Source organism: Herpailurus yagouaroundi, unplaced genomic scaffold (assembly GCF_014898765.1).
Source record: "Herpailurus yagouaroundi ecotype Mexico unplaced genomic scaffold, PumYag 569, whole genome shotgun sequence".
In the NCBI taxonomy this organism is placed as follows: domain Eukaryota; kingdom Metazoa; phylum Chordata; class Mammalia; order Carnivora; family Felidae; genus Herpailurus; species Herpailurus yagouaroundi.
Genome location: NW_024412786.1, coordinates 4127270 through 4148383, shown reverse-complemented (window position 1 = coordinate 4148383; position 21114 = coordinate 4127270). Strand labels below are relative to the sequence as shown.

The following is a 21114-nucleotide window of genomic DNA, read 5'->3' as shown; positions in this document are numbered from 1 at the left end:
ATTATAGTTTTGCTCTTTACAAAGTAATGCTTTGGACACGCACATAATGCAGCGTTATTATGCACTCAAGAAGCAATGACGGAACTTATAAAAAAAATATTAACTTAGCGCGCACCACAGTGTGGACCAAAACGCGGTGGGTGTCTGAGTCTGGCCAGCTGCCTGGGGGCCACAAAGACTCAGGAGGTAAAGGTCCTCCATGAATGTGAAGCTGGGGTTTTGGCCCAGCCCCTTGCTATCTCTGAGCCTCAGTTTCTTTTTCTGCACCTTGAGGACTTAATCCGTAGTGTATGGGGAGACAGTTATTAACGTACTCACACCACACTCCCGCCCAGGGTGGGTGGGAAAGACTGGTCAGTCTTTGATAGAGAAAAACAACTTCCACAGTATTTCCGGTCCCATACCCTCGGAACTGGACTCGGTCATTCGTCAGGGGAGGGACCAGACTCGACCCCGCCCCACCAAGCCCCACCCCACCAAGCCCCACCCCACTGGCCGGGCTCCGTCCTGGACACACACACCCAAACGCAGCGCAAGCCCCGCCCCGCCCCGCCCCGCCCCGTCCCCTATGCCCCGCCTCCGGACCGCCGCGGCCGCTGCTCCCGGCGTCCGGCGGGGGCGCTAGAGCGCGGGGGCAGCGCGCGCGGGGCGGGGCGGCAGGCCGAGGAGGCGGGGCGGCAGGCCGGGGCTGGCTGGGGCGGGCGGAAGGAGCGCCAGGCCGGAAGGAGGCAGCGGGAGGGCGGGCGGCAGGAGTGGGCCCGGAGCTGCTGGGCCGGAGCGGCGGCGCCGCCATGTCCGACAGCGAGAAGCTCAACCTGGACTCTATCATCGGGCGCCTGCTGGAAGGTTGGCCGGGGCGGGGGAGGTCGGCGCCCGCCGCGCCCGGGCCCCCTGCCTGGCCCGGAAGTGGTGCGCGGGCGGGCCTGCCCCTCCCAGGGCCAGCTTAGATTGGGCGGGGACGGGCCGCGAGGTCCCGCCGCTGCGGCTGCCCCCCAGTCGCAGCGAGCCTGGGGGGGGCTCCAGGGACCCCCTGGCTCGAGGGGACAGCCCCCTCTCCTGGGCCCGGGGCGCACGGGTCGACCTGCGCTCTCGGGGCGAGGGAGAAACCTAAGAAACCTAGCTCCACCCCTTCCAGGGGTCCTGCGCCGTAGGGTAGGGTGGGGTGTTGGATGGCAGGCCCCTGGGCACAGCAGACCCCCCTCCTGGAGGGGTCCCGACCTGGGAGGCCCGAGGCGGAGGTCCTGGGAGGCTCATCAGCGACAGCTGCCCCTGGGGCAAGGAGGGGCCCAGAAGGCCCTTGAGCCCCCAGATGTGCCCATAGGGCCCCTTGCGTCGTCCACCTTCCTCCTGCCTGAGGGACCAGAGTCTTGATGCCCCATTCCGTCCCCAGTGCAGGGCTCGCGGCCTGGAAAGAATGTACAGCTAACAGAAAACGAGATCCGTGGTCTGTGCCTCAAATCACGGGAGATTTTCCTGAGCCAGCCCATTCTTCTGGAGCTGGAGGCACCCCTCAAGATCTGCGGTGAGCCCCCTGACCAGGCCCCTTTTGCTTTCTGAAAGTGGAATCTTCCTCCCCTCCAAGTCCTTGGATTGCTCCTCCCTGGAGCCCAGACTTGGTCCTGGGTTCAAGTGTAACCCCTGCACCTAGTGCTGAACAGGTTCTCTGGGTCACAGGTGACATCCATGGCCAGTACTACGACCTTTTGCGGCTATTTGAGTACGGCGGCTTCCCTCCAGAGAGCAACTACCTCTTCCTGGGGGACTACGTGGACCGGGGCAAGCAGTCTTTGGAGACCATCTGCCTGCTGCTGGCCTATAAGATCAAGTACCCAGAGAACTTCTTCCTGCTCCGTGGGAACCACGAGTGTGCCAGCATCAACCGCATCTATGGCTTCTATGACGAGTGTGAGTAGGCAGAGTATCTGGGGTTGCCCAAGTCCGTGAGGGACTCCGCTACTCAGTGGGACCCTCACATTGGCCTGGCAGTAGAGGTATTAGTGTCTGACAGGTACCTGCAGAGTATGAGCTCTATGAAGGGTGCACGTCGGTTCATGGCTCTCCACCCTGCCCTCCTGGCACGGGGCCTGGCACTCAGGAGGGGTCTGGTGAATGGCTGTTGACTGAGGACCATATATATTCTCATGTGGGGCCCTGCCTGATGACACTCCCCTCCAGTACATCCATTAAGCACTTAGGATGCCTATTTGGACTGGGTTCTGTCTACCAGAAGCGGAGATAAACCAGACCTAGTCTTGGCCTGGCCCTGCTCACCGGGTGGGGGTGGGTTGTTCCATATTGGAACTGAGGTTCCTGTGGACTCCGCTGCTTTAGAATTCTTCCAGGATGGCTGGTAGGCAGTGGAGTCAGGGAAGGGGGCTTCTCTTGCCTTCCATTTTTCCCCCAGCTGTGTCTGAGCGTGCCAGGGCAGGGGGGGGGGGCAGCTGGGCCTCACGAGGCATCTCCCTCCTGGCAGGCAAGAGGCGCTACAACATTAAACTGTGGAAAACCTTCACCGACTGCTTCAACTGCCTGCCCATTGCTGCCATTGTGGACGAGAAAATCTTCTGCTGCCATGGAGGTGAGGGTGTCTCTGAGGCACGTGTGGAAGGAATGTCTGGGAAGGAAGAGCCCCAGGCCACATCCCAGGGGTCTTGGTTTGCATGTCACATCTTCCAGAAAGCCCCGCCCCCCCCGCCCCGGCGTTAGGTCGCACTCACCCCCATTTTGGCCTTGGCATCGTGAATGTACTTTGTCTCCTTTGTTCAGAGAGCTCTTTGGTCCTTGAGGGCAGGAACCTGAAGAGGCAGAAGGCGAGGACTTCTGCCCGCCTGGCCTCCTGGGACTCTGGGAGAGAGCCAGGTGGTGGTGGGTGAGGGGAGACTGACCGGCAAAGGCTTTCTGGAGCAGGAGGGCTTCGAGGCCGGTTTGAGAAAAGTGACCTGTGTCCCCCTTCCCCCCACGTGCCCCAGGCCTGTCCCCGGACCTGCAGTCCATGGAGCAGATTCGGCGTATCATGCGGCCAACAGACGTGCCTGACCAGGGCTTGCTATGTGACCTGCTGTGGTCTGACCCTGACAAGGACGTGCAGGGCTGGGGCGAGAATGACCGTGGTGTCTCCTTTACCTTTGGGGCTGAGGTAGTGGCCAAGTTCCTACACAAACACGACTTGGACCTCATCTGCCGGGCACACCAGGTGGGCTGGCCGCCCTGGGCTGGGGAGGGGAGCCGGGGCCTGGTAGCTAGCACCTACTGAGCTCACTGCCCCCATCCTCCCCCAGGTGGTGGAAGACGGCTATGAGTTCTTTGCCAAGCGGCAGCTGGTGACACTCTTCTCAGCTCCCAACTACTGTGGCGAGTTTGACAACGCAGGCGCCATGATGAGTGTGGATGAGACGCTCATGTGCTCCTTCCAGGTGGGGATGGGGAAGGAAGGGGCCCGTGACCCCACGGCTTAGCCCGTGAGCCTGACCAGCTTTGTCTCTTTTAGATCCTCAAGCCCGCTGACAAGAACAAGGGGAAATACGGGCAGTTCAGCGGCCTGAACCCTGGAGGCCGGCCCATCACCCCACCCCGCAACTCCGCCAAAGCCAAGAAATAGCCTCCACGTGCCCGCACTCTGCCCCAGATGGTGGATTGTACAGAAATTATGTGGCCGTTGGGGGGTTCGTGCTGGCTCCCCCCAGGCCCACCTGTCACGGGGAGCACGGAGCCTTGGTATATTTTTCTTTTTCTTTTTTTTTTAATGAATCGATAGCAGCGTCCAGTCCCCCAGGGCTCCTTCCGCCTGCACCGGCGGCGGTGACAAGCAGGACCCTGGGGCTGAGGCTGCAGCTCAGGGCAAAGCAGGGCCAGATGTGGGTTTCCAGCCTCGCTTGGCCTCAGGGCCAGCAGACAGATCCTGGGGCGACCCATCTGGTCTCTTGAATAAAGGTCAAAGCTGGATTCTCGCCACGGCCTCTGTCTCCCTTGTCCCAAATACTGAGCCTGGCAGCCCTTCTGCCCAGAGCCGCTTGGGAGGACAGGCTTGCCGGGCATGGGGCGCCAGCCAAGGCAACCCCAGCCACGGGCTCGGGTCCACGGGGGCTTAGAATTCCAAACCAGGGCCAGACAGCATAGAGAAAACAAGAAAAATAGTCTGCCGGCTAAAGGGATCCCAGGGGCGTGCCCAGGGTTTAAGGAAGGGACACGTCACGGTTGGCAAAGCCGGGAGAGCAGCAGGGGCCAAGAGCCCCTTTGTGACTTTTGTCTCAGGGAAGGCAGGTGTCCTCCCTGGCTGCGTAGTTAGGAGTCTGGCCTGAAGGCCTACGGGGAGGAACAGGTGAGGGACCTCCCATCAGGTGGCAGCCCGGTGCCAAGCCTGGGAACAGACATGATTGGTTGGGAGTTGGTGAGGGAAGACAGGACCCAGGCTAGTCACAGACAGCTGGGAGGGGTCTGAGGTGGGGACGAGACCAACCAGCTCCACTCCAGCACAGCCTGCCTTTACCACCCACCAGGGCAGAGAGATCAGCTCTCTGGGGGAAGGGGGAGGCCGTGGCTTCGTCTAGTCCAGGGCCTCTGGACACGGGCTTGTTCTCAGTTCAGCCTTCACCCTCACTATCTTCAGCCAGCACAGGGCTGGGGCCGGGAGGGGAGTGTGCAGGGGCGAGGACGGAGCCAAAGAACAGCGAGCGGAACTGGAAGGGAGCAGAGGAAGCGGGGTGAGTTCTGGAGGCTGCTCCCTCCTTGCCTCCCACCCCTGCCTCCATCTCCAGCTCCTACCTTCTTGGGGGGGGGGAGTCCCAGGCTCTCTACTGGGCTCAGTGTCGTTGTCCTCTGAGTAGGGGCCAGGGCTAGAAGGGGGCTGGTGGCCAGGTGAAAAGGACACAGAGGGTGCTGCCCGGGAGCCCTCGATGTCTGCAGTAGTTTCCATGGCGATCATGTAAGAGTCAATGTCGTCATTGGCAAAGTCATCCAGGTGGGGTGTGCTGTAGGCAGGAACACGGTGTCAGGAACAGGGAGAAAAGAGGGTACAGAGGCAGGGCCCCTCCTTAGAGGACTCAGAGGGGGCTGTAAAAGCCTTGTGACCAGTGATGATCCCTTGGCTTTACTACTTTCTCATTTAGTTGGAGGGGAAAAGACGTAGTGGTTAAGTGGAGGCTTCCTGCAGGGAGTGGACCTGGAATCCATTTGATCAGAGTTCAGATCAGGGCCTGAGGGAGGCATCCTGGGAGCGAGTTTAGCTCAGTTTGGGTAGGGGAGCATCAAATCCTCTGAGCTAGACCACCTGGGGCCAAAGCCTCCACCTTCCCGGGAGACAGAGCTGGAGAGCACTGGGGCCCAGGGACGTGCTGGGCGGGGGGCCAGACTAAACTTCCTCTGTTTCAGCTACACTGGGCCCATCCTCCCCATCCCACCTGCCCTTCCAGCCACCTGCTTTCCCCAGCCCCAGGCAGCTCCCTGCCTCCCAGCAGCCTGTTCCCTCCCTGGCCTGGGAAGAGGCTCAGAGGGGAGGACTCAGCCAGAGAAGGAAGCCAGCCCGACCTTGGGGACACTTCCCTGGGTGGGAGGGATCTCTGAGCACAGCTGATCAGGAAGGCTGAGCCTGCGGGGCTGGAAGGGGCTGTGAGTACTGTAGGGGCTGGGGCCTGACAGGAAGTGTGTGTGCTGGGGGTGGCACACGGGCCGCAGGCTCAGGCCAGGGTACAGAGATGGCAGTGGGGAGGCGTGGGCAGGCGGGTGGGCATCCTCACCTGTGAGCCTGGAGCGGAGGCGCCAGCCTGTGTAGCTCTGGGGAGCGCAGGTCCGACTCGGACATCGTGGCCAGGACGAAGTGTCCGTCCAGCAGGGAGTCCTTGATGGCAAAGATGGCTGGCCTAGGCAGATGACAGGTCCTGGGCCAGGTCAGGGCTTTTCAGCTCCCGGCAGCCCAGAGCCTCCCCTCCCACACCCGAGGCTGGGAATTACCTGCCTGGCACATCGAAGTGAATGCTAAGAGACAAGTTTGCAGACTCTGCGAAAGTCAGGAGTCCCTGGGAGTGGAGAGGCAGAGCAGTGAGCCTGGGCGGGGCCGGGAGGGCAGGGTGGGGAGCGTGTTGGGGGGAAACTCACCCGGAATTCCTTGAGGCAGAAAGTGATGGCCACCCCTTCCTGGGCCTGCAGCTGCTGGAAGTCCTCCTCCCCGATGCTCATCTCCGTCACCATGGCTTTGACAGTCCTGTCTGGAGGCAGGAGCAGGAGGAACCCAGGCCTCTGGGCCCTGTCCCCCCTTACCCCCGCTGCCCCCCCCCCCCCACCCTGAGTCATCCCAGGCCGCATCTGGCTCCCTCACCTGCCTCCTCCTCCTGGTAGCTGCGCAGGATGACCCTGCGGCCAGAGCCGATGCCCAGCGTCACTTCTGCCAATGTGGGGGGGAAGGGCTGAACAGCCTCCCCCAGGACCCTGTGAGGAGGGCACAGCATCACACCAAGGCTTAGCCCTGCCCAGGGCCTTCGCTCTTGGTGAGCTGAGGCAGAGCTATGGCGCGGGTTATTAGCGCACAGACACCTACCATGTGCCAGGCCTAGCACGCCCTGGGAGAGAGGACAGGGTGAGGAGGACCCGGTTCCTACCTCATCCAAAGCTCTCGGGCTGTTGGAGAAAAGTCCACCGCAAGGGATGGGGCAGACCAGAGCAGAATCCAGAGGAGGTAACAGGAAGGATGGGCTGTTGCATGGGCCGAACCAGGCAGGCAGTACCTGCCCACCGAGGGGTGGGAAACCACAGCGGCGCCATCTATAAACTCGGCCTTCAGAAAAAGGCCTTAAATCTTCATCTTTTTAGAATACACGTTAACAAGTATTCACGTACGAGACAACGTCTGGAATTGGCCTCAAGACAACTGAGACAGGAGTGGGCATCTGCTTCTACATATATTTGAAATTGTCCGTGAAAAAAGGAAAAACAATTGCTCATTAGAAGAAAAAAATAGCACCCAAATCCAGACTAGAGGTGACACCCTTCCCTCTTCCTTTACCCAAAGGAGTCCTGAGCGCACTATCCCAACAGAACTCAGAAAAACAGACTGTAGGGACTCAAAGGGAACTTCAGATACCACACCTTATGGCTACCAAAATGAACATGACCTTGGGCTACTCAAATACAAGCAGCACCCAGCAGAGGGTGGGAGGGGAGCTACCCCTCTCCACACTAGTGTTCTCCACTGGAGCCCCCATCTGCCAGGTCCTGCACTGCCCCTGGGTGTTCAGATTTTCCCAGAACAGAGCCCCACCCCCATGGCCGCGTATTCAGGCAGACGTTCTGGACCATGACCTCCCGGTCCAGCCTCCTTCCTCGGGCTGCGGACTCCTCAAATCTACAGTCCAGATGGATAGGAAAAGAGGCTGCTCTCGAAAGAACACAGTCCCAGAAGGATGACCCCACCAGAGAAGGGTTTTGAGCTCCTGAGCCACAAAGCTTAAAGATGGACGTTCAAGGCTGTTCAGGCCAGAGAGAGGATTTACGTGCAGACCAAAGACATGCTTGGTTGGTTGCCTGCTTGCTTTTTTTCTTTCTTTCTTTTTAAATATTTTTTAAAGTTTATTTTGAGAGAGAGAGAGAGAGAGAGGGCGAGTGAGGGAGGGACAGAGAGCGAGGGAGAAAATCCCAAGCAGGCGCCACACCCAGCACAGAGCCCAACACGAGGCTTGATCCCATGACCCTGGGATCGTGACCTGAGCCAACATCAAGAGTCGGATACTCTGAGCCACCCAGGTGCTTCAAAGACCTGCCTTCTAAAAGAGGAGTCAGAATGGGCTGAATGGCCAGAAAGCCAAGCTGGACCTTCGGGGTGGAGAACACAGGCTCCTGAAGATACTGAGGACCCTGGGGCACCGCCCTCCTCCATTCCAGCCTCTGCCTAAGAGCCAGACCAGACCCCGACAGCAAATGTAGAAGAGAAAACGAAGAAGGCATCTCCTTAAATTGACTCTTGAAGCTCCAAAGAAGAAAAAAAAAGACCCACGGCTCAGCTTGTAGCCAGCCGACAGACTCACCGCGCGGGGGCACGGAGCACATGGGAGCACAAGGCTGGGTCGAAGACGGCCTGCAGGGACTCGCATTCCTGGAAGGACAGGTTGTGAGTCTTCCTCACCCCTGGATGGGCAGACAGGGTCTCGGTGGGTCTTGCTAACCTCCACCCCAGGGACCCCGTGGCCAGCCGGCTGCCCACTCACCGTATCTGCAGTGCAGCTGGACCACCAGGCGGCTGTTCCTGCCATTCAGCGAGATGCAGCATCTCTCCACGGTCTTCTCCACCATCGCCAGCGAGCGGAAGACGGCCAGGAACGACTGAGCGGGGCAAATCCATCGGCTCAGTGCTGTGCCTCCACCGACCAGCTTCCACATCCCGTGGAGGACCTGGCCATCCCAGGCTCAGCACTGTCACAGCAGGAAAGGACCTCCACAACGTGCAGAACGTTTACGCCTTTCTGGGCCTTTGTTCATGCTGTCACACCTGTCTGGGATGCCTTGAAAGACCTACTTACCTTTCAAGGCCCAACTTGAATATCACCACTCGCTCCAAACCCAGGCAGGCTCAACCACCCTCTCCGTATCTCCCGTTATGCTCTGTGGTCTTTACTGTGCCCCTCACTGCATTTGACACTGGCTCGCTCCTGCAGTACCTCTCCCTCCCCAGTCAGTATCTACTGAATGTCCCAGAGCAGACACATTCCAGGGCAGCGGCACAGGGCCGCTGATGAGGGAAGGGCCTCACCTTCATCAAGATCTTACAGCGCAGGGCTTCCTGACCAGGGGTGGCTGCCTGGTACTGCTGGAAGAAGAGTGGGGCAAAGAGGAAGCAGGCATAGGCAGAGCGAGAGGAGTTCACCGTCCGGAGAGAGAGCTGGGCCAGGAAGAGCAGGGAAAGGGATGCGGTCAGGGGGCAGAGACGGCCCTGCCCTCTGGCTGGCTTTTGTCGCACACTTGCCCTACTGTCCTCCGCCGGCACCTGTGGAAACCCTCCCTCTCGGTCCCGTCGGCGGATGCCTTCTCCCCGAAGCCTTCCCTGAGTCCCTGGCGGCACTGCTCCCACAGCAAGGGGTCTACATACTCTGCCTTTTCCCCTAGTCACCCCCCACCCGCCACCGGGCACTTCAGGGACCAGGGAAGATGACAGGGCCCAAACTGACGCCACAACAACGGGGTGGGGGGAGGGGGGAACAAACTCAGCAGACAAATCTGCCCAAGGGCATCTGGCCTGATGGGAGGCGAAACCGGCTCCCTGCTGTAATCCCACCCACCCCCTCACCCCGTCTTCCAGGGGCTCCAGGTAGAGCTCATCCCCGATACGGGACAGGGAATGGACGGCCTTGCCGAGCACTGCGGGGAGGAGAAAAGAAACGGGGGTTAGGCTGGCATCTCCCGCGGTTCCACGTGCCCCCGCCCACCGGTCGCCCCCAACTCACCCTTCACGTTGCCGCCCGTGACCAGACACTTCATGCTGCGCCCAGGACCGGGGCCGGGCCTGGCCCGCGACCGAGCTGAGACTGGCGGCCGGCCCGCAACGGATCCCTACCCAACGCCGGGGAGGCGGCTGGTCCCCGGGTCTCGCCCGCCGCCGCGGGGCCCCCGGGGGTTCCCTTCCCGCGCACCGCCCCCCGGAAGCCCCGCCCCGCATTCTCATTGGCCCACACGCCGGCGCCTCCGTCACGTGAGAAAAACGCTCGCCGGCTCCGCCGTCACGTGACGGAGTCCTCGGTCGGGAGGCGGGCCGCGCGGGGACTGGAGCCGGGAGCGCCGGCCCCTGCGTTTTCGCGCCCCTGGGCAGCGGGCCGGCCGGCTAGGCTGGGCCTCGGCGGCTGCGCACCCGCGGCCGCCATGGAGCGAGCACCGGGCTCGGAGCCCTGAGATGTACGGGCTCGCCCGCCTGGCTCGCTTAGTACAGATCTTCCTGGGTGTCGTCTGGATACCTGGTCGAAGCTGGACCTTCCGCACGGACACAAGCCGCAACCACCAGTTCTAAAGAGACTAAATTTGCTTCAGGATCTCAGGGTGGGAGGTTGGGAGGTGGCTGTGCATTCTGGCTTGGAGGATCCGTCATTGATCTTGAAAAACAGATTATCGGGGCTGAAAGGGGTAGAAGGGTGTACCTAGCAGGGGCAAGCGGGAGTAAAAGGTCATTGGTGCGGGGGCTTTGCCCCTGGTCGGGGGGCGGGGGGAAATGCTCCGTGAGCCTAGCAGAGGGGTGGGGGCTGCCAAATGATGAGGGACACCAGTGGGGAGCGCTGGAAACATCTTCCGAGCGTAGAGTCACATTTGTGTGACCATTTTTTAAAAGACCCCCCCAAAGGGGCGCTTGGGTGTCTCCGTCGGTTAAGCGTCTGACTTGATTTTGGCTAGGGTCATGATCTCACGGTTTGTGAGATTGAGCCTTTCCTCTGGCTCTGCGCTGACAGGGCAGAGCCTGCTTGAGATTCTCTGATCTCTCTCTCTCTCTCCCCTCCCCCCACCTTTTCTCTCCAAAAAAAAAAAAAAAAAAAAAAAAAAAAAAAGACTCCCAAGAGCGTGCAGCCAGGGAAGTTTCCCCCCTTGCCCTGGCCCAGGTTGCAAGGCTGCACAGTGGAAGGAAAGTCTTGGAGGGACTTTCTGAGCTCTAGCCCGCACAGCACCAGGGTTCCTAGTGCTCTCAAGGGACTTGGGCATCGCTGAGTTCCTTAGGGTCGGGGCTTGGCCTTGTCCCTCTGGTATTGTCTGCAGTGAAGAATCTATTTGTCTACCTGCCCCTTGCCCTCCAGCTCCTGGCCTGCAGTTCTGGATCCCCCTTTTTCTCTCCCTCTCCTGCCCTAGGTGCAGTTTCTCACCAGTCTTCCCTAGAGCACTGGTGGAGGTGTGTTTTTTTTTTTTTTTAAGTTTATTTATTTATTTTGAGAGAGAGAGAGAGACAAGAGGAGGGGCAGAGTGAGAGAAGGAGAGAGGGAATCCCAAGCAGGCTCTGCTCTGTCAGCACAGAGCCGCTTGTGAGGCTGGAGGTCAAGAAATGTGAGATCATGAGCTGAGCCTAGATCCAGTTGGATGCTTAACCGACTGAGCCACCCGGGCACCCGTGGGGGAGGTTAGTCTTGCCTTCCAAGGGGATCAGTGCAAATGGCACCACCTTTACCCAGGCATTTAAGTCAGTACTCTGGGAGTCATCCAGTCTCCATCATCCCACGTTACAGTCCTTCAGCAAGCCCTGACTGTTCCACCTTCCAAACAGGTGGCACCCACGTCCATGGCCATGGCCATCATCCTGGCTTCGGCCACCATTCTCTCTCACCTGGATGCCTGTGGGAGCTCTCTGAGTGCTCCTCTGCCTCCAGCCTGTCTTCTCCAGTCTACCCTCCATACAGTACCAAAGTGACCTTCCTAAAATGTCCCCCTTCTCACATACTGGCTCCTGTTCCTGGGGCTCAGCTGCACTTGCTCGACCTCAGATAGGCCTTCTCTGTGCCGCTCCCTCCCCGCCTTGAATTTGAAATAATGCAACATTATTTCATACACGTCTACTTAAGGTGCTGTCATGAAACTTCCAGCTTCTTCCCACAGTCCCACCCTTCCCTGGACAGTAGCTGCCCTTCCCCCCACCCCACCCCCACATTCTGTCAAAAAATAAAACCCACAAAAGAACCTAGCATTAGTTATTCTCTTCCTTCCTTTCCTCCTCTCTCCATATCCCTCACTCTCTTTTTACCCCACTGTAACTCAGCTTAGCCTTCACACACTCTCCACCGTGGCCCCACACCTGTCGCCTGGGCAGCCCAACTGGGACAGGAGCAGATGTCAAAGCTGGAAGGCGAGGAGGGGGCACAATAATCACACAGTTGTGCCTCTGCCCCGACACCTCTGATGCTGTAGGGCCCCGTGGCCTTGAGGTCTTTGGTGCAAGGCCTGGGGGAGTGAGAGAGAGACATAAACTCTCAGGATGTTTAATGAATCTTCAGACATACACCCACACACATAAAGCCTTTAGGATCTTTTTTAAGTAATCTCTATGCCCAGCGTGGGGCTTGAACTCACAACCTCGAGATCAAGTGTTGCATGCTCTCCTGACTGAGCCAGTCAGGCACCCCTCTTTAGGATTCTTAATGAGTCTTTTCACTCACACACACACACACACACACACACACACACACACCCTGCCAGAGGTCAGTTATCACCTGACCCTTCTGAAGGGCTCAGACCAGAAAGGAGCCCGGAGCTGGGAATCAGGGGTCCTGGGTCTCTAGTCTGTGCTTCACCACTGACTCGCTGTGTGACTTGAAGGCCCCTCTCTGTCTCTGCGGCTGTGTCTTCATCTGTATGACGTGGCTGGCGGTGTGAGATGCTCACTGAGGTTCCTTCCAACCTTGACGTGTTGTGATCCTGAAGGGGCCCTGGGCTTTCCTGGGCCCGTCATCTGGCCGCAGTTCCGGGAGGAGTTGTAATTGGCTGTCCTGCTCCCCCTAGGCTGCGGGACTGGAAGGATGTTCTGCTGTCTGAAACCAGGCAGCCTCTCTGGGCTTGCAGTTGGCATAGGCACCGATGCCTGTCAGGTCCGGACGGAGCAGGAGGCACAGTGTGGGGGGTGGGGGTGTGGGAGGAGGGCCTTGCAACCGTGAGGCGCACCGTGTGTTGGGAGGGGAATAGGAACCCAAAGGCAGTTTGGGGTCTGTGCCGGAAAAGACCCGGGACAGCCCCAGCCCTGCTCACAGATAGTCTCCAGCAAGTCAAGGCCTTTTTTTGGCCCTCGGCTTCCTCCCTGATAAAATGAGAGGGTTGCATGAGATGCTCTCTCAGGATCCTTTCAACCCCCAAATTCCTAATCTTCACCCCACAGGTACCAAAGTATGTAAGATATGGATGCAGGAAGGTGGTTACCATTTCAAACGTTTAAAATAATTATCTGCTGGGGCGTCTGAGTGGCTCAGTGGGTTAAGCGTCCAGTTTCGGCTCAGGTCATAATCTCACGGTTCGTGGGTTCGAGCGCCGCGTCGGGCTCTGTGCTGACGGCTCGGAGCCTGGGGCCTGCTTCGGATTCTGTGTCTCCCTGTCTCTCTGTCCCTCCCCTGCTCGCACTTTGTCTCTCTCTCTCTCTCTCTCTCTCTCAAAAATAAATAAACATTAAAAAAATTTTTTAAATAATTATTTGTTGATGGGGTTCCTGTGTGGCTCAGTCAGTTGAACTCCTGACTCTTGATTTTGGCTCAGGTCATGATCCCAGGGTCGTGAGACTGAGCCCTGAATTGGGCTCTGCGCTGAGTATGGCGCCTGCTTGGGATTCCCTCCCTCCCTCCCTCTCTCTCTGCCCCTGCCCCTTTCACACTCTCTCCCCAAATAAATAAACCGAAACAAACAAACAAACAAAAGCATGTACTGAACGACAAGGGTATGGCATTCGGAGAGGTTGCAGGACAGGCTGTCTGTCGCGGGGGACTGATGGCATTCTAGGCCCTGGTCTGCCCAGATCTGGCTCCACTGCTCCCGGGCTGGACACATCGCTTCTTTTCTCTGAGCCTCAGTTGTCTCACCTGGAAATCGGGGGGAAGGGGCAATACCAGTCCTTCCCTCAAAGGGCTGTGTGAGGGTTCACTCGGTCCGCGTCCGTGAAAGCTCTCGGTACACACACCGTGGGCGTTGCCGCTGTTACTGTGGTGGCTCACCATCCCTGTCTCTGGAGTGTGCCCTCAACCTCTTGTAGGGTCAGGACCAGAAACAAAATAAACCAGAGTGGACGGAGTCCCGGTGAATCCCACTAGGAACCTGGGAGGAGAGCCCCCCCCCCCACCCCGGAGAAACAATACACAGAAAGGCCTGGAGGCCCGGGACTGGTCAGGGGGCTCCGGCGGAGGAGGCAGAGGTCAGCCCCGCAAAGAGGCGCGGCGCTGGGAGCCTGCGGCTGCCGCCACGGGGCCGCCCCGCAGTCCTGGGCCCTCGGGGCCCTCGGCGTCGTGGGGAGAATGAGTCCTCGCTGGCCTGGCAGGCTGCCGCAGGCCGGCACGAGGTGCTGGCTGTCCTCGCTCTGCCGGTCGCCCCGCGCGCGGGCCGGAGACCCGGGCTCCTCAGGCTGCAGGCTAGAGGTGGAAGGCAGATGGAGATGGGATGGAAACTTTAAACCCGCAGCAGGGATGCGGAGGGGAAGCTCCGGCTTGTTCACCAGAACCTGGCATGCTGGAGTTACAGGGCCCCCTCGGAGCGCGAGTGAGGTAAGTTTAGGACAAATCAAAGGCAGCGTGCTTCACCCAGCAGGGGAGGACCCCGATGGAACTCATTACTCCAAAATGTGGTCTCGGCTGGAAATATAAATAGCTGCACAAAAGGTTTAGATAAATCCATGGATGACAGTTCCATTCATGGGCTGGAAAGGGAAGGAGGCTGTTGGCCTGCTGGCCTGCGGGGCAGGCATCGGGGAGGCCACCTGGCCTCCCTCAGACCACCCCTGGGGGCCCCTGTCGGAGACCGGCTTCTTCGGGCCGCAGAGACCCAGGAGGCGGCGGTGCTCCTGAGGGCGGCAGCCGGGCCTGAGTCCCCGGGCCCTCTTCGCCGCCTCGCCGTGCTCCCCATCCACTGCCTGGGGAGACCTGGACACCACCAGCTCTGTGCCAAGCGTCCTGGCCAGGCTGTCCCTTAAGGGACCAGTAGAGGGAGACAGACACCGCGTACAGCCCCGGCTTCCAGAACAGAGACCAGGCTGCTCTGCCCTGGGCGAGCGCCTGTGGGTGCCAGCTGGGTGCCCAACGCTGTGCTACGCACCCAGGGAGAAGGGGGCCGAGAAGCCGTCCTCCCTGGCCGAGATGGGGTCACCAGAGGGCAGGGGGAGCGCGGGGAGACTTCAGGCAACCGGGGTCGGGCAGGGGGGAGGCCACTAACTAAGAGCAGGGCCCCGGCGACTCTGGAGCCATCTGGCCCTCCGTCCCAGCAGCCCCGGAGCCCCTGGTGGGCAGGGTGTGGGTCTCTCTATGTCCACGCTGTTCCTCGGGGCACATATAGGGGGTGCTTCCCGAATGTTTGTTGGGGGGCTGCGCCCCACCGGCCTGAGTGCCAGCTCCTCCCCAGCCCCAGGCACGGCTTCCAGGCCAGGTGTGGCCTTCCCCTCTTTGCCACCCAGACCCTCCTCGGCCCCTTTCCAAGCCCTGCCTGCCCTCTCCTTCCTCTGCACCACAGCCCTTTGTGCGCCTTGAGTTCTGGAGCCCTCTGTCATTTCACGCATTTCGCAGCGGCTGGCGAGTGCTCAGGGTGCTCTGGTGGGAAGGACGGGACCTCTGAGAGGTGCCTGTGGGGGCCGGGGAGGGGTGAACTCCTCACAGACCCAACCACCACTCGAGTGTTGCAGACAGATGGCCTGGAAGCCCGGACGGAGTTGCGCCCAGTACAGCCCGGACCCCTTGACTCCACTCAGAGCCCCCTGTGCCCTGAGTGTCCACCCTTCCCCCTCTGTCTCTCCCTCCATACACGCAGCCCCCCCCCCCCCGGGGTTGCAAAGTCAAATGCTCCGAACTGGTCGTCGTGGGAGGAGGGTTGAACGACGGCCCAACTCTCCAGTCTCGTATCTGTGTCCTGTGGTCTACGCCCAGCGTCACACGGTCAGATCACGTTGGGGTTGTGGGGACAGGCTGCAGGAGGAAAGCAGGTCTGAAGAACAGAAAAGGTGCAGACACGTGGGCACGGGGACTGGAAAGGGGGAGGTGGCGTCATTAGCCGAGACAGGAGGATAGGGCACGACGGGGCAGATAACAATAATATACAACGTTATCAAGCGCTGAGTGCCGGAAATTTGACTTGTATTAGCTCAATTGTCCTTACTCCGAGGAAGGTACCATTGTCATCATTCCTGTTCCGTGCAGGAGAAAAGTGAGGTGTAGAAGCGCCAAGTGACTTGCCCAAGGTCACACAGCTAGCGACGCCCTTACTCCTTGTCACTGTCCCAACAGTGCTGGGATGGCGGTCACTCGGGGTGGGACTCCAAGTCATCTCAGGGAGATGCTGTCTGTCCTCTGACCCCTGGGGCCCCTGAGGAACCCAGACAGTCTGGAGAAAGCCGGAGAAGTCTGAAGGAGGGAGGCCGGTAGGGAGGGAGGGGACAGAGCGGGAGGAGCCGGCAGTGACTCAGCAGGGCAGGATAAGGATCTTCCAGCCCAGGGAGAGGTAACCCCACTCCTCTGCCAGGGGAGACGGAGTCACGGAGCCCGAGGCATGGGTTGGCCAGGGCAATGGAACATCCTGGGAGGATGGCGGGGAAAGCTCCTGGCAGGCAAGGGAGGAGTTGAGCATCTGGGGCTACCCCTTTTGCCCCTGCCTTCCGGTACCCACTCATCACCCAGACATCCTTGCAGATGGGGAGACGAAGCCTCGGTCGGGCAGGGGAGAGGCAGGCGGCAGGGCCCGGTTCCCCTCAGCTTCACGGGGAAGCAGGGGGCAGGTGGGCGCGCTGTCCTCTGGGAGGCTGAGCCCGTCCAGGTGTGGGTGCAGGACGCAGGGCAGGGTAGGGCCGTGGCTGAGGTAGGAGGAGGTCCTCAGCACCCTGGGGTTTCCGCTGACATCACCGCCAGCTCAGGGTGAGGCAGGGCCCTCTGGGCCCGTGCCCACTGGAGGGAAAGGGAAAGTGCACAGCCCTGCTGGTGGCCCCCAGGCCTGCAGCCAGTGGCGCGTGCACGAGGTGATGGAGAAGAGGCCTCCCGTCAGGGATGCGGATCCCGGGGAGCCCCCGGCAGCCCAGGCAGAGCCTCTGAGCCTACCTGGCCCTCACTTTGCAGGCGGAGTAGTAGGGCCCTCGGAAGCCCAGGGAAGCCCTCTCCCTGGCTGTGGGTGGGTGGGGACCTAACACGCAGTTCGGTCCTCATTCCGTGATTCAAACCCACTCGCCTGCTCCTGGAATCTACAGTTCTAGCTGAGGGGACTGGAGCGCTTTTCAGGGGGCTGACTCTCGCCAGCCCAGGAGGGTCCAGGTCAGGTGCCTGCCCCCACGTGCCACACAGTCCATGTCAGCAGTGGGCAGAGAGCAGGAGGGCCCAGGTCCCCCGCTCCAGGCACAGGGAGATTCTCTTTCCGTCCAAAGGGACATCTTAGTGTCCCATAGCGGCAGGCTGGCCCCAGCTTAGATAACCTCATAGCCAGGGGGCGCTGGCTAGTCCTGGTGCCTCTGGAGCCCGCTCTGGGCACCCAGCCCCTTCCCCTCTCGGCGTGCCCCATGTTGGCATCTGAATGGTGTAATTCAAAGGGCAGACAGTGCTGGGTTCCAGTCCTGGTTCCGCCACTTGTGTGACCTGAGACAAGTGACTTCATCTTTCCAAGCCTCAGGGACCTCACATACAAAATGGGTAAATCACAGCTCCTGTTTTCTGGGGTTACAGCAAGAGTCAAATGGTCTCGTCCACGAAAAACCTTAGCACAGGACCCAACACGTGGTGAGAGCTCAGTATGTTTAAACTATTGTCATCAGTTAAGCCTTAGAGTCCTAAAAGGAGTAAAAGTGTCACCAAGAAATGCCAGGCATTGCAGCAGGCACTGGCAGGCCCCTGCCTCTCCTGCCAGCCTCCACCCCTCATCCCCATGGCCCCGTGGGGCTCCTGTCTGTGTACTCAGGACATGTTTGGTCAACACGTGAATGAATTAGTGAGTGTCCTCACTTACCTCTGTGGGCTTCGCCAACACTCTCATTCCTGCCGACCCATCAGGAGGGGACTGGATCAGAGGCTTCCCTAGTTCAGGAATCCACGACATCCTTGGGGCCCAGGACCCCTTCAGTGCCAATTTTCTGCAGCTGTGTGGGACATGGGATTTTGGGGCTGTCTGGAATGCCTTTCCTGGGGGTACCAGCTATGGGAGTAGGGAGGGAAGGTGAGAGGGAGAGGTCTAGCCTGTCCCTGAGCCCAAACTGACTCACCCCACCCCCTTGGAGGGCAACTGAAGCATCGCCTGGTGCCAGACCTGCCCCCCTCCCGGCCACATCCCTTGGGGTCTGGCCTGCCACTCCCTGTGGATAAGGCCTGGAAGGCCAGAGAGGCAGCAAAGCAGTGTCCTCCTCATGAGCTCCCCGATCTCCCACCATCCTGTTGGGGAGGAGGGCACAAGGGGTCATACCCCATCCCACGAGAGGCGATGGCTTTTCCCAAGGCCATGCCGCTGGCCAATTGGAAGCCCCTCGTCCTGACTCCCAGCTTGACTCTCCGCAGAACAGGGAGCCCCGTGGGCCAGGGCCAGTGCTCCCTCGGTGCATCTTCCTGTGGCTCCAGCTATATTTCCCACCCTGAAGCTCCACCTCCTCCCAGAGCTCTCCTGCCCTTTCCATCCTCTGATCTCTCAGTTTAAATGAGTGCCCCTTGTCACCAGACCATGAAATTCTCAAAGGCAGGGGTGGGTTTTCCTTCCCTCTTCTGTCTTCCTAGCGCCTAGCACCCAGCAGGGTTTCGGAAACTTCTTGCACACCATGTACCAAGACAGATGGCTCTGGGGCTCAGGGGGCAGGAGTCTCCTGGAACCTCTGCCCTGCCCTCACCAGCAATCCCAGAACAAGAATCCCAGTCTGAGAGCCACAGGGGAGTGGGAAGTTGACATCCCCAACTGGAAATCAGAGGGCAGCCCCCTGCACCCCCACGCCACAGAAATCCTGGAGGGGGAGCTATCACGCTCTGCCTCTCCTTTCTTCCTTCTCTCCCCCAATTCCCACAGCCCACCCTATTTAGCATTTGGCAGCAGAAAGGCAAGGTCTTTATTCCAGCCCCCACCCCAACCCACCTGGCAGCTCCTAGCCTCCTGCCTTTGCCCAGACATGGCAGAGGGGCACTGGCAGCTTGGAGATGGAGCTGATTTTCCCCTTGGCAGTGGGGAAGATGGGGGGGGGGGGGGCTTGGCCACCCCCTGGTTGAGGGGAGAGGGCAGGGATGCAAGTCTAGACAAGAGGCAGAGGGAGAAGGCGACTTCTCCAGCGTGCAGTGTCACCGTAACAAGCTGGGTGGGTGTGGGGGGTGGCTGTGTGTAAAGTCAGTTGTCCCTGCTCCCCCTTGGCCTGGGTCCCCATTTCAGGGCCACAGGCCCTCAGCTACTGCAAAGCAACGTTTTCTGGCCTCCCGAGGCGAGTATTTGCTGGGCGCGCGGTGGGATGGGGGGGGGTGCTCCCCTTCCACTGCAGTCTGTTCCTCTTCCTCCCTGGGCTCCTGCCTCCTCCCTCCTTCCTACTCCCACCCAGTTACTTTTCTGCCCTTCCCTTCTCTCAGCCCCCCACCTCCCTCCTTCAGCTCCCCTCTCCCTCTTTTCCCTTTCTCTCCCGGCCCCCTCCTCCTCTCCCGAGTGGGGGCTGCTTTCTCCCTGACTCAGCAAGGTGCTTTATAAGGTGCTGAGGGGGCTCAGCCAAATCCAAACCACATTGTCTGTGCAGACACTCTCCACAAGGAGCAGGCTACAAACGAGGGGAGGACGAATTGCACGCCCCACTTCCCCACCGTTCGTGGCTCCCTCCTTCTGAAAGGGAGGCTGCTTGAGGACCTCATGGCTGGCCTCAGTGCCAGTCACCCACTGGACGTCTGCCTTCTTGACCTTGGCGTGGGCATCAAAAGATCTCAGGGCTCACCCGCCAAGAATGTCATTGAAACTGCAGAGTTCTGGCTGAGGTGGGGGGGGAGGGTGGGGGGAAGAGGGAGGCCCTGAGCACTTTTCAGAAGGACACCCCCCCCAAGACAGGTTTCCTTAAAGCTGCTACTGATGCCACGGAAAGCCCCCTGCCCCCAACCCCCAGCCAGCTCCCCTCTCCCAGCTCTTTTTTCTCCTTGTTTAGAAAGGAAGGAGGGAAAAAAAAAAAAAAAAAAAAAAAACCAAACCAAAAAGTCTGTCCCTCCCCCGTGAGGTATTTGAAAACAAACTTCTTCCCCCCCCCCCCACCCCCCCACCTCAGTCCACACAGTGCAGAAAAGGGAAGAGCTGCCCTGGGAACCTAGCGCTGGTCCTGACCATGCCGCCTGCCTGCTCTGACCCGCAGGCTGGAGGGGCTGTGGCAGGGCTGGCGGGGCACCCTTCTTTCTTCAGGGACATGGACACGGGGCAGGAGTCGTGGGCTGAAGGATCTGATGCTGTTGGGGGGGCGCGGGGAGGAATCACCTTCCAGGGTTGGCCCACCACCACCTCTCCCACTTTGAAAAAACAAATAAAGGACAGAAGCAACTTATTACCAAATGGTTTAATTGGTGGTCTGGATCTAGAGTACTCAAGCCTTGGGGACCAAATGACTGTCCCCCAAGAAGTCACCAAAAGGAGATGTCTGGACGCCCCAGACGGGGAGAGCTGTTTCCTCTGCACTCTCCCTGGCAGCTCTCCGTCGGGGGGAGGGGGGCGGGGGGGGGGGGAGGAAGGGGGCAGGAAGGAGACCCTCCTGAGAGGGTCTAGGCTTAAGGGTCCCCCAGGTATCCCACAAAGCAAGTCCCAACCCAGGCCTGGGGAAGGAAGGAGGGAGGGCACTCCACAACACCAACAACCCCAAACCCCGAAGGCGAGAGAAAGCCAAAAGTCTTTATGGGGAAGCGTTTCACAAATGGGGACTCTGGGTCTGTCCATCGCCTTGAATGGGAGCATTCCCGCTGAGTCACCCATGCAGCCTCTGGTGTTGAAACTGGTCCGGTGCCTCGTGCTGATTAATGAACTACAATTCCCCCACCCCTGTGCGCTCTCCCGGCCGCTGGGAAGAACGAAGAACCTAGTGAACCTGAGAGAAAAACCCTCGGCCAAGGGCCCTCTACTCTCCTCCGAGCTGGGCAGTGGGCCTGGGGTGCCCTCTCCCTCCCCCGCCCCGGGGGGCATTGTGAGGCCGTTAGTCACCTGCCCCAACCCCAGCGCCTCACTCAGCCCCAGCTTTTGGAAATGGGACTGGCGGCGGGACAATAGGCCAGGGGGGGCGGTCAGCCCAGACAAAGGGCAGCAGGAAAAACACCATCACTTGCTACGAGGCCAGCTCGCTGGCATTTGGGAGAATGTGTCATTGCATTTACTCAGGGGGAGGGGGAGGAGAGGGAAGGTTAGAGATGAGGAGTCCGAGGTAGGGTGAGAGCAGGGACCCCGCACCCCGGGTCGACGCCGTAGGAGAAGAATAGGAGAGGGCGGCCCGCTCCCCCCAGCTCGGGGAGTCTGCCGGGGGACTGATGCCCTCCCCCCCCC

The 21114-nt window shown here is 59.9% G+C and overlaps 2 protein-coding genes and 1 long non-coding RNA gene across 5 annotated transcripts; 1 reads left to right on the top strand and 2 right to left on the bottom strand.

Annotated features, from left to right (window-relative positions):
* Positions 1-708: 708 nt before the first annotated feature.
* Positions 709-3947, top strand: PPP1CA (protein phosphatase 1 catalytic subunit alpha). The gene is made up of 7 exons (XM_040465698.1): positions 709-846; positions 1391-1522; positions 1675-1905; positions 2474-2578; positions 2970-3193; positions 3279-3413; positions 3488-3947. The coding sequence occupies exons 1-7, from the start codon at positions 792-794 to the stop codon at positions 3596-3598; spliced, it is 993 nt and encodes a 330-aa protein (XP_040321632.1). The 5' UTR covers positions 709-791; the 3' UTR covers positions 3599-3947.
* Positions 1791-2974, bottom strand: LOC121023691 (uncharacterized). The gene is made up of 2 exons (XR_005787481.1): positions 2718-2974; positions 1791-2614 (listed from the first exon to the last, which is right to left on the bottom strand). It is a non-coding gene; the product is annotated as an uncharacterized LOC121023691 (long non-coding RNA).
* RAD9A (RAD9 checkpoint clamp component A) lies at positions 3733-9618 on the bottom strand. 3 transcript variants are annotated; one of them, XM_040465696.1, is made up of 11 exons: positions 9426-9618; positions 9269-9339; positions 8735-8863; positions 8193-8307; positions 8013-8112; positions 6311-6420; positions 6091-6200; positions 5947-6011; positions 5733-5855; positions 4766-4967; positions 3733-4679 (listed from the first exon to the last, which is right to left on the bottom strand). In XM_040465696.1, exons 1-11 carry the CDS (start codon positions 9457-9459, stop codon positions 4581-4583), a joined length of 1158 nt encoding a protein of 385 aa, XP_040321630.1. In that variant the 5' UTR covers positions 9460-9618; the 3' UTR covers positions 3733-4580. The 3 variants fall into 3 exon arrangements, with proteins under 3 accessions (XP_040321630.1, XP_040321627.1, XP_040321628.1); XM_040465693.1 differs by having other exon boundaries at positions 3733-4676; positions 4762-4967; positions 5733-5873; positions 9426-9616; XM_040465694.1 differs by having other exon boundaries at positions 3733-4676; positions 4762-4967; positions 9426-9614.
* Between the last annotated feature and the right edge of the window lie 11496 nt (positions 9619-21114).